The 14,892-nt window shown below is 41.9% G+C and overlaps 1 protein-coding gene across 1 annotated transcript in view; it reads left to right on the top strand.

Moving 5' to 3' along the window:
• LOC101159986 (synaptic vesicle glycoprotein 2B) overlaps nt 1-11,614 on the top strand; it is a 32,259-nt gene extending 20,645 nt beyond the window's left edge. The window contains exons 8-15 of the mRNA XM_004069776.4: nt 2,025-2,138; nt 2,257-2,345; nt 2,594-2,669; nt 4,646-4,734; nt 6,760-6,893; nt 8,000-8,200; nt 8,286-8,445; nt 9,337-11,614. Coding sequence (XP_004069824.1) covers nt 2,025-2,138; nt 2,257-2,345; nt 2,594-2,669; nt 4,646-4,734; nt 6,760-6,893; nt 8,000-8,200; nt 8,286-8,445; nt 9,337-9,520 — 1,047 coding nt within the window. The 3' untranslated portion in view covers nt 9,521-11,614. The remainder of the gene's footprint in view (nt 1-2,024; nt 2,139-2,256; nt 2,346-2,593; nt 2,670-4,645; nt 4,735-6,759; nt 6,894-7,999; nt 8,201-8,285; nt 8,446-9,336) is intronic.
• The last annotated feature ends 3,278 nt before the right edge of the window (nt 11,615-14,892 follow it).

Genomic DNA, 14,892 nt, shown 5'->3' with positions numbered 1-14,892 from the left:
ATGAAAACAGAACCATTGTTGGGTTTGTGGTAATTGTATCATGATGTATTTGTAAGGACAGTGTAAGTTACGCCTGCTTATGACTCACGGGTGTTGCTGTCACAGGGTTCCCTTACACCACACCCTGGTTCTGACTGTCTGGAGCTATAGGCACACCAAGCATTTGACTCGTGTTCAAAAACGCGATAAAGGCACATTCCTAAACGAGAGTATAGCCCATGGCGTTCACACTGGACAAGCAGGGAGGGGCCTTTCCTCTTTTTTCTTGCGTTTACTTGCACATGTCTGCCACCTACAGTTGGAACAGGCTTGGTGTGAAGTGTCAAAGTGGTGCAATGTAATTCCGGTTGGGCACAAACAGCAATTTTTAATTTTCTAAGATTGGCACTTCAGTGAAGTAAAAGGGAACACCATACATACATCACTAACAAATCCAAGGCCCTGACGGATCAAAATTCAACCTGATTTAACTTTCAATATACGTTCAGTGATCATGAAGTCATAAAAACTTGCGTAGCTACAGGTGAACGCGATAGTTTTGAAGATGGAAGCCCAAAAATGTGCATATAGGTGTGTTTACAGTGACTTTTTATTTGAAGTGGCCGCTTGAATTCGTGTTGCAGAGGGCAGTCTAATCTTAGCTCAGTGTTGTCATTTCTAAAGGTTAGGCTACAATGGGCCAACAAAATGTGCATGAACCTTTTTCTCCTACGAGCTCACCCAGTGATCTACATCCTAAAGATTCCTACCTGCGTGCCCCGCACAGCTATTGTCAGGAACTGATGGTGGAAGACCTAAAATGCAGGAGACCAAGCATGTTGACAGAAAATAAAAACATTTAACAATCAAAATGAAGAAGCCACATCCCATGGCGCAACAAAAGGTAACACAACAGAGCAGATCACCTGACAAGGATGAACTGAAAACCAGACACTTAAATAGGCTGGGGGCAATTAACTAAAATGATGACAGCTGTTGATCATGATGGACCAGGAAACCGTGTGACTGAGGGCAACTCAGAACATGACCAAACCACACAAAGACACAGAACCCTTATAGGTTTCTCCATAGACAACCTGTGACTAAGGCATGAAATTTGTCAATGATAGACCTCTCTCATCTTTTTAATGGGACAACTCGCTGAATTGATGAGGAATACGTTCTTTCCTCTCAGTATGTAAAGGTGCACATGAAGCTACAGTAAAGCTGATTTATCAGCAAGTGTGGGTGGGTGAAGAGCAGAATAAAATACATAAAACACCTTCATTAAAGTTCCAACACCATTAAAACCATGAAGGTCACCACAACAGCCTGTTAATGAGTGTTACTCCACACATTTAGAGCAATTAGCACTGGAGGGTTAACCCTCCATCATACCATGAGCCTAAAACCTCACCTCCAAGATGAGATGCTGCTGCAATGACAGATTGACTGACAGAAGCTTGTTGGCCTCTATAAATCAGATAAGGAAAAAGGAGGAGCTGCAGGCGTGGGATCATTTGTCATCTGCAGTCTAACTTGAGCTGTGTGTGGTTACAGGTGCAGATTTTCTCCTTACTGATCGTATTTTAATGATTGTTGCATGTGTTTGTAGTTGCAACTCCTTGTTAGAAACATTTTGAATTAGTTTTCTTTGCTGCATGTGTTTATGCTGGCCCACTTCGTGCCTGACAAACAATCTCAAAGAGGAGAGAAGCTTCTACTGACTCTGTGTACTTCCTTCTTTACGAAAGTCCCAGCTCTGGTTGTTTTTTACTGAATAAAAGCCCCAGACACTTTACCAAGACTGCACATTTCTTCAGATCAGTTAAAACTTTACTCAGTAATTAAAATGATTTATTTTTTAGTTGAATTGGAACAATGAAATGTAAACATTTAGCATTACACTCCTAGGCTTTCTGATCAATTGGAATCCAGTTAAACAGAGTCAAAGGTTCATGCCTGAAGAAGAAACTAGCATTTTGAGAGTTCTGGAAGTCTCAGCCTCAATATGCTTCACCTATCGTCTTCTACTCTTTTCTCAGGTGACTCACATCAAAGCTCCAAAGACGGCAGAGGACGAGTTTATTGAAATCCAGAGCTCCACAGGGACTCCTGTGCAGAGGTGGGCCGTGCGCTCCCTCACACTCTGTAAACTGGTACGTAGAGACCTGAACTGGAGCAGCAAACTACATTAGGTTTATAGCCTGAGAGATTCAGATTAGATCAGACTCGGACTGGTTTAGATTTGGTCTGATTGTGTTCATGTTTGTGCAGGTGCTGAGAAACATGGCGTCTCTGCTGTCTGCAGAGCTGAGGTTGGCCACACTCTTCATGGCTGTCATATGGTTCTGCATTGCTTTCAGGTCAGTTTGGGATTCAGGCAACAGAAACTAGCACAGATATAATCATTTCATCTTTAAACTGATTTAATTAATAATCAAGAGAATAGTTTAAACTTTGTGCACAAATCTTTCTAATTTGCTTCTTTTTTGTGTTGCATCTGTTTTTTTATCTTTTAATTCCATATCATGATTTGGTCTTATGTCTGATAGCATTTGTTGTTTTTTAAACTCTAAATCAAAACATTATTAATTACATTTTTCTCTCACAGTTATTATGGTCTCTCTGTGTGGTTCCCTGACATGATCAAACACCTGCAGTATGAAGAGTATGAAGCTAAAGTAAAGGTGAGAAGTATTGGTTAGTCCAAAAATTAATACTGTTTTTGAAGCGTGATCATTGTATTGAAGTCATTTTACAACGTTATCAAAAGCCAAAAGAGCACATCATAAATATGTATTTATTATGTGATCTACGTTTCATCTAGTTTATTCCGGATCATTGTTGATGGCCCCAGTTTAAGTCATGCTTTAAAAGACACACAGGTGAACTTCTCAGAATCAGAACCAGAATCAGCTTTATTTGGAGGAATTTAACTTCGGTGTCTTGTGCTCTCGTGCAAACTAGCAAGGGTATAAAAAAGTTTAAGGGGGTAAGACAAAAAAAGGATAAATAATAAAAAAGAAAGTACTATAAGGTAGATATAGGAATAAATAAACATAACTAAATAAAATAAAAAAAGACTAAGTAAAAATGCAACAGTACTTCCGGTGTGACAGTGTCTGTGGTTTTGTTCCGTGTTCTTGAGTGGTCAGGAGTCAGGAGTTCGTTAGAGTGACAGCTAAGGGGAAGAAGCTGTCTTTATGGCGAGTAAAGCGCCGCCCTGACGGAAAGAGGCTGAAAAGGCAGTGTCCGGGATGAGAGGGGTCTTTTACGATTCTGCCAGCCCGCCTCCTGACTCTGGATCGGTACAGGTCCTGAATGGACTATAATCCTCTCAGCAGATCTGATGATCTGATGATTCTCTGTAGTCTGATCCTGTCGTGTCTGGTTGCTGATCCAAACCATTGTGAGTGGGGGTGGTGGGGGGGGGGTTTCCTCCCGAAGTCCACTGTCATCTCCACCGTTTTAGGTGGGTTCAACTCCAGGTGGTTCTGGCTGCACCAGAGGACCAGCCGCTCCACTTCTTCTCTGTATGCAGTCTCATCACCGTCCCGGATGAGCCCAATGACTGTGGTGTCGTCTGCAAACTTCAAGAGCTTCACAGATGAGGCTCCTGATGTGCAGTCGCTTGTGAAGAGGGAGAAGAGCAGAGGGGAGGAAACACACCCCTGGGGGGCGCCAGTTTTAAGGGTCCGGGTGCCGGATGTGGAGCATCCCAGTTTCACCTGCTGCCTCCTGTCGGTGAGGAAACTGGTGATCCACTGACAGGTGGGGAGTGGCACAGTGAGCTGGGACAGCTTGTGGTGAAGGAGTTCTGGGACTAAGGTGTTAAATGCCGAGCTAAAGTCCACAAATAGGACCCGTGCATAGGTCTCTGCAGAGTCAAGGTGGTGCAGGGTGTAGTGGAGAGCCACGTTGACTGCGTCATCCCCTGACCTGTTTGCTCTGTAGGCAAACTGCAGGGGGTCTAGCAAAGGCTCTGTGATGACCTTCAGGTGATTAACCAGTCGTTCAAAGGATTTCATGACCACCGAGGTCAAGGCGACTGGTCTGTAGTCATTTAATCCTGTGACTGGACTTCTTTGGAACTGGGATGATGGTGGAGAGTTTGAGACAAGCAGGGACCACACACATCTCCAGGGAGCTGTTGAAGATACTGGTGAATATGGGAGCTAGCTGGGCAGCACAGACTTTCAGGCAGGAGGGAGAGACTCAATCCGGTCCTGGAGCCTTCCTGATCTTCTGCTTCTGGAACTGTTGACGCACATCTCGTTCACAGATCCTCAGTGCAGGTGAGGGGGCAGGTGTGGGGGAGGTTGGGATAGCAGGTCGATCCTGTGTGATGGACATGGTGGCTGAGGGGGAAGATGATGAAGTTCTTTCAAACCTTGAGTGAAGTCCCTAAGCTCCTCAGCCAGGTGGTAACTGTCTGAGGGGCGGGGGGATGGTCTCCGGTAGTTGGTGATGGTCTGCAGGCCTTTCTGAAGGTCCCATTCTCCTCATTTGACCCTTTGGGGAGCAGTGAGCTGCAGACACAGCCACACTCAGGAAACATTTTGTGGTTCAAACCCCCAATCCAACTCCTTAATGCTAAGTGTCAGCAGGCTTTCAGAAAAACCTTAACTCCTGCTTAAATTCATAACGTTTTCTGTCTGTTCAGATGTTCCACAGAGAACGAGTGGAGAACTTCCATTTCAACTTTTCTCTGGAGAACCAGATCCACATTCAAGGGGAATACATCCGAGACAAGTATGTCCTTATGATGGTTTATATCACAGCTGACTTGTCAGGTTTAAAAAGTCCAGGTTGGTGCTCAATTAAAGTATTCACTTTCTGTAAAACTCTGGGTAGAATTACTCCTACATGAAAAGCGTTTAGTTTGCTTTCACTTTGTTATACTTTTTTTATTTCCTGCAGCCAAGTTCAGAAATTTTTGCATTTTATTATTATTATGGATCTGGTAAAAACTATGGATGCACTATATTAATGGCACAGCTTCAAAGTAACAGCTGTGTGAAGATACTTTTTTTACCTCAGAGACAAAATCAAACATCTAGTGTTAAATCTATCTAAAAAGCTAAAGCCTTAGTCACATGTTTGACCCATATGGGTTCTTCTGGTTTGAGTGTTGTCCAGGCTGCATGAAGGTCGTAGAGAGGAGAAGTTGAATCTTAAGGGGAGCTCAGGTGTTTCTAGCAGTTCCGTTGAGGCCGTTATGTCCACCTTAAGAGATGTCTTTAAAATTGAACGTACCATTCCTGTGCGTGTGGCAAGTGTATCATGACATTAACGCTGATGTAAGTCATGACCAGTACATTAACTGGTGATAAGTGAGTGTCCATAGGACGTCCATGGGATTCGTTCTAAAAGTCAGGCTGCATGTAAGGGGCCCACAAGGGCCCACTTACCTCACAAACAGTGCTAGTGGTATCGCACAGGATTTGGGCAGTTGAAAAAAATGAAAAAAACTGTGTGACACATCTGTGTCTTACCTGCCACACCCTTACTTACTCTTGTGTGTTGTATAACTGTTTGCTTCAGCCTTTTTTGCAAAAGTGCTTTTTTGTAGAAGTGCCACCAACATGGCAGCACCCTTATTACATAGAAATGCCAACTGATTGGATTTCATTTCGTTGGAGCCAGAAGTAAATCAACATCCATCCATAAGGGTAGTGTGACTAAGGCTTAAGGTAGAGACATCAAACGTTGGTGGTTTTACATGATCAACAGACTTTCAAAGTAAAAATCCAATTTTGTGCATCAGTAGTTTAAGTTGTACTGAGGCAGTTGTAAAATGTTTTGTTGCTTTTTCATATTTACACTGAAAAACAGTTTGATTTAAATCTGTCCAAAGGTTTAGTCATTGAGTGGAGTTTATCTCCTGTTTTCAGTGCAGATATACAGTACATCCCACTGCTGTATATTATTGACCTTCTTTGCATTTTGCAGAATGAAACAGACAGAATGAGCTCCAATTCTCACTAAAGCAGGTTAATATTTCATAGAGAGGATCGCTCCACCATTCTCAGACCAACACGCTGCTCACACGTGAAGCAGCGCATGTTGGATTAAAACACTGCCCATTCTGTTCATTCTGCTGCAGAAGAAGTGAACCCATAATTTCTGGAGGCCTTTCTCAAATTGCCCGCTCCTCTGAACTCTGTGCTCTTGAGGTGATGCTGGTCATGAAATCTCAGACAGATTTGAAAGCAGAGTTATTTTGTGTAGACTTTCATCATATCATCCAAATCTGCACATTTGAGATGAAGACAATCAGGAGTGTGAAACCGCTATCTGTCACTGATAACTCCTCAGAGGGGAGGGGCTTTAGAGGCAGAGAGAAATCAGTGAGATTTTCGGAATCTTAATCTTGTTAGTGAAAAAAAATGAATTGCATCATAGAGTAGATTTGTTTTCTTCCTTAAATATGTATTTACACTAGAGTCTTCCTCTGTGTTCACATAGACTGAGTATAAGAGAACTTCAGGGGGTGCAGCCTCTGAAGGTCTGTTTTAGATTCTGGTTCCTCACTGGAATCTGCTGTGGTTCCCCCAAAGATCTTAGTCACTCTGGTTAATTCATGAAGGCTCCTGAGTGTTTATTCCACACCACAGCCACCTGTGAGTGGGCTACAAAGCAGGACCTCTATGGGTCCACAAACCCTGGAGGTCCGAGCATCCTTGGTTCCAAAAGCACAAGTCAGAGTTCTTCAATGAGAAAGGCCGTTTGTGTGTCTGTCTGTTTGGTCTTGTGTGTCCCATCCCATCCTCATAGGTTCATCAGTATAGAGATGAAGTCAGTGAAGTTTGAGGACTCTCTCTTTGAAGACTGTCGCTTTGAAGACATCAGGTCCACAGACACAGTGTTTGAGAACTGCACCATCCGCTCCACCGTCTTCTACAACACAGGTGGGTTCAGGTGGAGCAGTGGGTGTGAGAAGCTCCAGCTGCTCCGCCTTTACTCAGTCAGTTAAGCTCCTCCTCAATACCAAAAATCCCAGGACTGCTGTGAGGGTTTAAACAGAGAGGATGAACACGCAGCAGCCATGAGGGCTTCAGAGGAAAAGCAAGAATTCACTTTTTCCTCTTTAAAAACTAAATATATTCTCATTCAGTCAACTGATTATCTCCAAACTCCAATTAGGTACAGAATGTCGGTCATTTACAATAAGAACATTCACAAATGCCTTTTCAATCATAGACCACATGTCACTGTGGCTATAGAAGTTTAAATTGAACTCTTTTTCTGAAAATTTAGATAAATGGAAACCCCACTTTTGTGGGGTTTCACCCACTGACTGAATGATGCACTGTTTTATTTACTTGTCGTATATTTTACCACAGTACATTTTTGTCTCATTGAATGAAGAATGCATTGACCAAGGAGCACTTTTTAAATGTTTTTGTCCCACTGGCAATGACAAAAAAGTACCTACTAACCTACCTGCCTTACCTATTGACTGACCTACTAACCTACCAACCTACCTATCGACCGGCCTATAAACCAACCAGTGTTCCCACCAAATGACCTACCTACCTTCCCACCAACTGACCTGCTTTACTGCCTTTCTTTAAACCTACTGACCTATCTATTACCAACATACTTACCAACATCCCTACCTACCAATCTACTGACCAACCTATCTTCCTGCTGACCCATCTGCCTATTATCAACCTACCTACAGTACCTACTTATACCTAATGACCCATCCACCATATTAAACTAAATGCAATCTAATCTGAATCAACACATAATCTCAAACTAATGAATAAAAAGGTAAATAGAAAAACCAATACATGACTTAATTGCAGTTAAAGAAACAAGAAACAAAAGCTGTGAGTTTGTGAATCATAAATCAAGTCGACAGAGTCTCCCAGATGTTCCATAAAGAGGACTTTAAGATCTCTCTACTCTGACCTTTGGGCCCCAAATGGTTCCACTCAAAACCATGGGGCTCATCATGGGGGCCTGGAGAACCCAAACATGCTTCTGATTGTCATTCTATTCTGTGCAGATCTGTGGGAGGAGAAGTTCATTGACTGTAGGATGGAGAATGCCACCTTTGAGCACAACAAACATGGCTGCCACCTGGACACCATGAGGGAGAATGACGTTCTCATCTACCTGGTCAGCTTTCTGGGCAGTCTGGCAGTGTTGCCAGGCAACATCATCTCTGCGCTCTTTGTGGAGAAGGTCGGCAGAGTGAAGATCATAGGTAACTTAGTGATGCTCATGCCGTATGATGGCTGCTGATTTTTTATTTACTCCAGATTCTCACAATTAATCTCTGGCCTTCCCAGGTGGATCCATGCTCATTTCTGCAGGATGTTCCTTTTTGCTGTTTTTGAGCTTCAGCCAGGCAGCCATCATTGTTCTGCAGTGTCTGTTCTGTGGCGTCAGTGCGGCGGCGTGGAACGGCATTCAGGTGGTGACCGTGGAGCTTTACCCCGCATCAAAAAGGTAATAGACTCAACCTGAGTTACACTGGAGTTTTACATTGGACATTGACTTTATGTGAGAACTGCACGGAGTGACCTCTACTCCCTGGTGGGTATTTTTAAACAGAAAGTACCCAATGGTTTCAAGAAGCTAAAATCCCATAGACTTCTATAGAGAAATAAACAGCTTTTACTCAGTCATTCTATTGGTCAGAATAACCATTCTTGATGTGATACCTTTTTTAACATGTTCTTCCTAATTCTAAATTTTTTTGTCATACTTTTTTTTTACTGTCAATTGTTTAAATTATTTACTGTCCAATCAGCTGCCTCAATAAAAGTAGGTGGTCTCATGTGGAACATTCAAAACGTTTGATTGACAGATTTCATGCAGCCTGCTTTCAAGTGATAGGGGTGTGGTCTTTCAACAAGCTTAGTCCTGATTGGTGAAAGTGGTTGCCATAGCAACGTTGACTCCGACCAATCACTGCCATTTTAGTTATGATGCTTGGCACCAACATGGCAGCACCCCCTTATTGCAAAAAATGGCGACTGAGTTGATTTCATTTCATTGGAGCCGGAAGTAAACCAATCATCGATGGCGGAGGTTTCACTCGTTTTGCCTAGTTCTTATATTCGATTCATGCTTCTAGATAATGGTCCTAGAAAAACTATGATGCGCCAAAGTCTGGAGCTCATCCTGACTGAGAAGCTGTGAGCTGAACTAAAATTCCTTCACCACCATGAGACACCAAACATGATGGTTGTAGCTGATTTGGTTTTAATCAACATGTTATTTTTCTGATACGTCTGAAGTTGCACTGCACTTTTGGCACGATAAAGAGACATTTTACAGTTAAAAGAGGGTAAAATGATTGTGACTAGCATCTTGTCTCATCCCTCTCCATCTCAGGGCCACAGCGTTCGGATTGTTGAACGCTCTCTGTAAGCTGGCTGCCGTGCTCGGCAGCTCCATCTTTGCCAGCTTTGTGGGGGTCTCCAAAGCCATCCCTATCCTGCTGTCCTTCTCAGCGTTGGTGTGCGGCGGTCTGGTGGCCCTCAAGCTCCCTGACACGCGGCAGAAAATCCTTCACTGAGGGTTGTGGAGGTCCAGAGATGGAGTAGGGGAAGCAGGGGGATCTGAACATTTCAGCTTCCTGTTGGAAGCTGTTTGACTTCCTCCTGGAAACAAGTCAGCTGTTCATGCCAAACGCCAAGCTCTAGTTTCTTCATGTGAACCGTCATTTGTAAAGATTTAACAGGGGGGTGGGGAAAATTGTAGCTCAACTGTGATCCTTCAACATTTCCAAAAAGCCATTTAGAGACTGCAGTGACCACCCACTGGGGACAATAATAAATGGAGGTACTCTGAAGTTTGCAATAACAAGATCCATCGCTTGTCGCTGTCTGTCTCTGCCGCTCCATGCATGAGCAAGAACCATCACCTTCCAGCTGTTTCATCAAAACATCTGCTTGTGTTGAAGCTGTGAAAGACACTTCCGGTCCTCAATGTTAGTACTAATGCACTGCTGCTGTAGTTATCACAGTTTACTTGACTTCCTTTACATATAACAGACCTGCATCAGTGAGCTTTGAAAGCCTGAAACAGTGGAAGCAGCAGCCTACACAACTATTTGTGATGGGGAAGCAACGACAAAACAATCTGCTTAAAAAACGTTTTGATTCTGGACGTAAAATGATCAATAATATTTTAGTGAAGGTGCATCCACAATTGTGTTTTATGGTTTAGTAGCTGGAAAAAAGGGAGCACCTTAATAACTATTCATTTATGAAATGTAAAACGTGTGTCCTAAAAGCTAGAAGTTTGAGCTTAGTTTAGGAATCATGTCAGAGAAGGTTAGAGAAAACTCTTTCTGAGTTTCTGAAGATTCACTGGTTCAGTGATCAACTGTTGTTGGGGCTGCTTCCATCATAAAAAGATTCTTCAGCTTTTTTGAGTGAAAGAAGGGATATTTCTGTGTTTTCTTTAAAACACTGATGTTCACGTGGCTTTGTTCAGTGGTGAGGAAAAGACAACCTTTCGTGTGTTTTTGAAAAACGTTGGTTCTCTACCTTTGTTTCTGTGAGATGTGTAAATCATTTCTGGATGTTTTTGGGTTTGTCTAGCTTTTCAAAGATTGAACAACTTGTAAAAAGGGGCAGGACAACTTTGACCTCTGCCTCTCTGCTATTTTATTGCAGCTGCTGCTGCTGTCAGACTGTGTGTGTCGGCATAAACTTGTTCTGTTCAGACGGCTTCTTTGTAATCGCTCCTGCTGAAACATCTTAGACATCCTGCAGGTTCCTGGTGAAGACAGGGTGTAAACTGCATCTGGTTTTTCCTCTGTAGACTAACTGGCATAGTCCGGCATTTTCATCCCCTCAGTCTATAGCCCTGCATCTCATCAGGTATCGATTTATCTCGCGATGCGCTGGCGTTACCGATCGGCTGCTTATCTGTTTACTGACGTAGTTTGTGTCTTGTGTCGTGTGTCCCGCATGACAACCTCCACCTCTATGTACTGGAGCTCACTGATGCTCCATACAAAAAATATATACATGTGAGTGTGATTGTTTAGTCTGGTTCGAGTTGTCAGATCTGATCTCCTGGGTGTGTTGATTATTTATGTATTTATTTATTTTGGCATTCTTGCTTGTGTTTCCTTCTTATTTAATTCTGATCGTGAAACCATGATCTTTATAAGTGATTACAGCACCAAGCGGGGAAGGAAAGTTAAGCAAAATTTGCAAAATAGTCCAACTTTTTTAGCAACTTCTGCATTTTAGCAACAAATCAAAACAACACAGAAGATTTCTGTGATTTAAAATGTAACATTTCATTTAAAAAATCTGACTGTTTGATAGAGAAATTAATATTTGAATCAAAAGCTGCACTTCAATGTTTTCCTTCTTCCTGTAAAAACAAAAGTGTTTACTGAAGACATAAAGTGATCTCCTTCAGGCTGCAGATCTCATCTTCATCCTGTTCTTCGAGGTCATGACCTCACTTCAGTTTCTTCTGCCTACTCGGAGCTCTTCCGCACATTTATATGTCCCTTCATGTGCAGTTCTGTCATGGTTTGGTCTACTTGTGTAAATGTCTGCATGTCTGTTTATGTTCTTAACATAACCTGTAACAAGATGTATGGAAGTCTGAAGTGTGTTTTTCTCAATAAAACAAGAAGACAGCAGAGCTGTGGATCTCTCTGAAAATTTCAGTTTTACTGTATTTCGGTCTGAAAACAAACAAACAAAAATGTAAAATATGAACTTCACTTGTGTGGAAAGTGCATTTCCTTACACCTATCAAACTGATCATCTAGCCCAGGGGTCGGGAACCTTTTTGGCTGAGAGAGCCATAAACGCCACATATTTTTAAATGTAATTTCGAAAGAGCCATACAATAGTGTAGTGTCCCTTTCCCACACTGAGGCACAGAGTCTTAACCTCTTTTAAGGTTCTTTATTCTGGTGACTGCAGACCACAACAAACGCCGTACAATTAATTCAGCAACTCCTGAATCTCTGTCGCCGAGACGAGAGCGCTTCTCCCAACTTTATATTCCCCTGCTCCCCTCTCCAGCCCTCCCATTTCCCTTATTCAGCCCATAGCTGAACCCCATTGGTCCAAACTCCCTAACAACAGGCTGAGCGACAGAACTGAGGGCCAATCAGATCTCTGCTTGATCGATGCGTTCCATGAACTCAAGAACTTTTAACGCGGCCCAACAGCCAAGTTGAACTCAGTCCGCAACAATATGTTTAAAACTAAATATACAAGTGAATGTGTGCATTTGATGTAATTTCAATACTTTCAAAGTACAATAGGTCTGTGGATTCTTTTTAATAACATTGTTATTCTGTTGCTGATAAATGATGAGTATTTCTCGTGGTAGTTTTGCTGATGGTCTGGTCTGGTTGATACGTGGTGAGTTTCTGCTTTAAACGGGATCTTAAGTCTGAATGTTCTTTAGATGTGAGACAGACATGGAACCAAACACACAGTGGGCAGCGGGTTTTACGTTTTCACCATCCCTGCGCGATTCACCTGCTGCCCCCCCCCCCCCCCCCCCCCTCTACTTTCTTCCTCTAACACCCCGTCCCCGAAACTGCGCGCTCTTCCTCAGAGACGGGAGCACTTTTAGGCACAGCAATTCACAGGTTTCCGGGTGGTACAAACTCTGTGAAATAATAGATAATACTAGTAAACTGCAAGCACTCCAAGCACCGCTACTATATGGAGTTACTGCGCGCCTCTGACATGGCATCGCGCCCGAGAAGGACTGGTCTAATGAAAAAAAAGTATAATTAAGGATTTGTCTGCGAGCCACATGTGACCATCAAAAGAGCCATATATGGCTCGCGAGCCATAGGTTCCCGACCCCTGATCTAGCCTATGTCAGATGTTTGCATTATTTTCATATTTGGACATCTTTGCTTGTCATACAGTGTTTTACATCGACATGTACTTTGATTGGTTCCATCAGATCAGGCTGCTTTGGAAAGTTCCAGTTTCACTGTCAAGACATTATTATTGAAATTAGGAAAACAAAACTTCATCCTGATCCTATAGACTCCTGATCTAGAGGATGACTTCCATTCTGAGTCTTCACAAAGATCCAAATCTTCGTCTTTTCCTAAATCCATAAATCTGACTGTAGAAAGTTTCATTACGCTTAAACCCTTTATCGGGCAAGTGACTGTTTTTGGTAATTTCCGCACATGTTAGTTATCACGCCCATCCCCCGTCTCAGTGAGTTCAAGAATCATGTGATTTTTACCCAGCCAATCAGCAAAGATCATCCTACATTAAAGGTTACTCAATTGTGCAACTTGACCCATCAGCAGAGAGCAGGGTCACATCAAATTTCCCTTTTTCTCCAAAGTCAGAAAAATTCTCTTTTGCAGATCGGTTCACTGGACATTTTCGAAGGAATCGTCAAAACTAACCATGGTAAGTTGATAAAACTCATACATTTTATTGTTGAATAGTTGTGTTAAGTATTGACATATAAGTTGTTTGCAGAGAATTTATTGAAATGAGTGAAAATATGGCATGAAAAATGCAGGCACCATATTTGATCATACGCCCTTTTCACTAAAAACTAAATTTTACTTGGTATGTCTGTTTTTGGACATATGCCCTATATATCTAACAAACCATATTAGAGCATTTTCTTTACAAATAAAGAAATACAACTTAGAATATTATGTTTTAATGTTGCCAAATGTTTTTATATCCCTATACAGTGATTCAGAGAGAATTTAAAAACTGTTTTTAGATTATTAATAGTTACAAAGAGTGATTTTTGTCAGTTTATGATGTTATGAAAGTTGTTTTATTGCATGTGTTTAATTTTTAGCTTCCATCAATCTTTTATGGCAAGATGGAGGGAGACTGCTGTTGTGCCAGTCCACCCTGACATTAGTGATGATGATGAAGATCAAGATGATGATGTGTCAGACCCTGACTTCATCCGACCCACCCACAGCCAGGACATTCCCAAACCCTCACACACAGTTGTGTGAGGGTCTATTCAACACTTTTGTTATTAGCACTTTTTGTTTTTAGCACGTTTATGTTCTAAAAGTGATGTTCAAATGTTCAAATACATAATATGTGTTTTTCTTATATTTATAGATATATGTATACTTATTGGAATTTGTTTTCCCACTCACGGGCAAGTAACCAAATATGGTAACTTCATTTGCATTGATTTTGTACATGAAAATAAAAAAAATTGAAAAATGTCACCAATGATATGAAGTCTTGTTATGTTCTCCAATAACACTCTAAGGTTGAATTTTTGAATTTTAAAGTATTTCATTGAGTGCCCTATAAAGGGTTAACCCTTGTGCTATCCTAGGCACTTTAACGTTGGGAGTTGGGTCATCTAGACCCACTGGACAGTGTGCTGAACCTTTTTTCTTCAATGATTTGTGATCTTCACTGGTGTCCATGAAATCTTTCCACCTTTGTCATGGTAGGGAGAACACGTCAATGTAAGGGTGGGGTCATCTAAGATAGCACAAGGGTTAAAAGCTTAAAGCACATCCCTGCCATAAATTAATGTTAATTAATGTTGATTTGCATGTTCTTTGCGTGATTTATTTGTACTTTTTTCATGGTTTCAATGTGGTTCAGTCGTGATAGGAAAATTTGACGTAAAAACCATAACCTTTTTCACTTTTCACGTATATTCACGTATGACCAATTTCATGTGCTATATGTGCAAAATGTATGACGTGGTTGTGTGACACGGCCTTAACAGCACCTTTAACACCAGAGCCGTGGATGGGTTGCCTCACACTAAGCTAATTGATTCCATTTACAGTGATTTTTTTTTTAACCCTTGTGCTATCTTAGATGACCCCACCCTTACATTGACGTGTTCTCCCTACCATGACAAAGTGGATAAAGGTGGAAACATTTCAGGTAATCCATGGACACCAGTGAAGATCACAAATCA

Source organism: Oryzias latipes, chromosome 6, assembly GCF_053564925.1.
Source record: "Oryzias latipes strain Hd-rR chromosome 6, Olatipes_Hd-rR_3.1".
Taxonomy (NCBI): Eukaryota; Metazoa; Chordata; class Actinopteri; order Beloniformes; family Adrianichthyidae; genus Oryzias; species Oryzias latipes.
The sequence above is the reverse complement of the archived record's forward strand: the minus strand, read 5'-3'. Positions and strand labels throughout refer to the sequence as shown.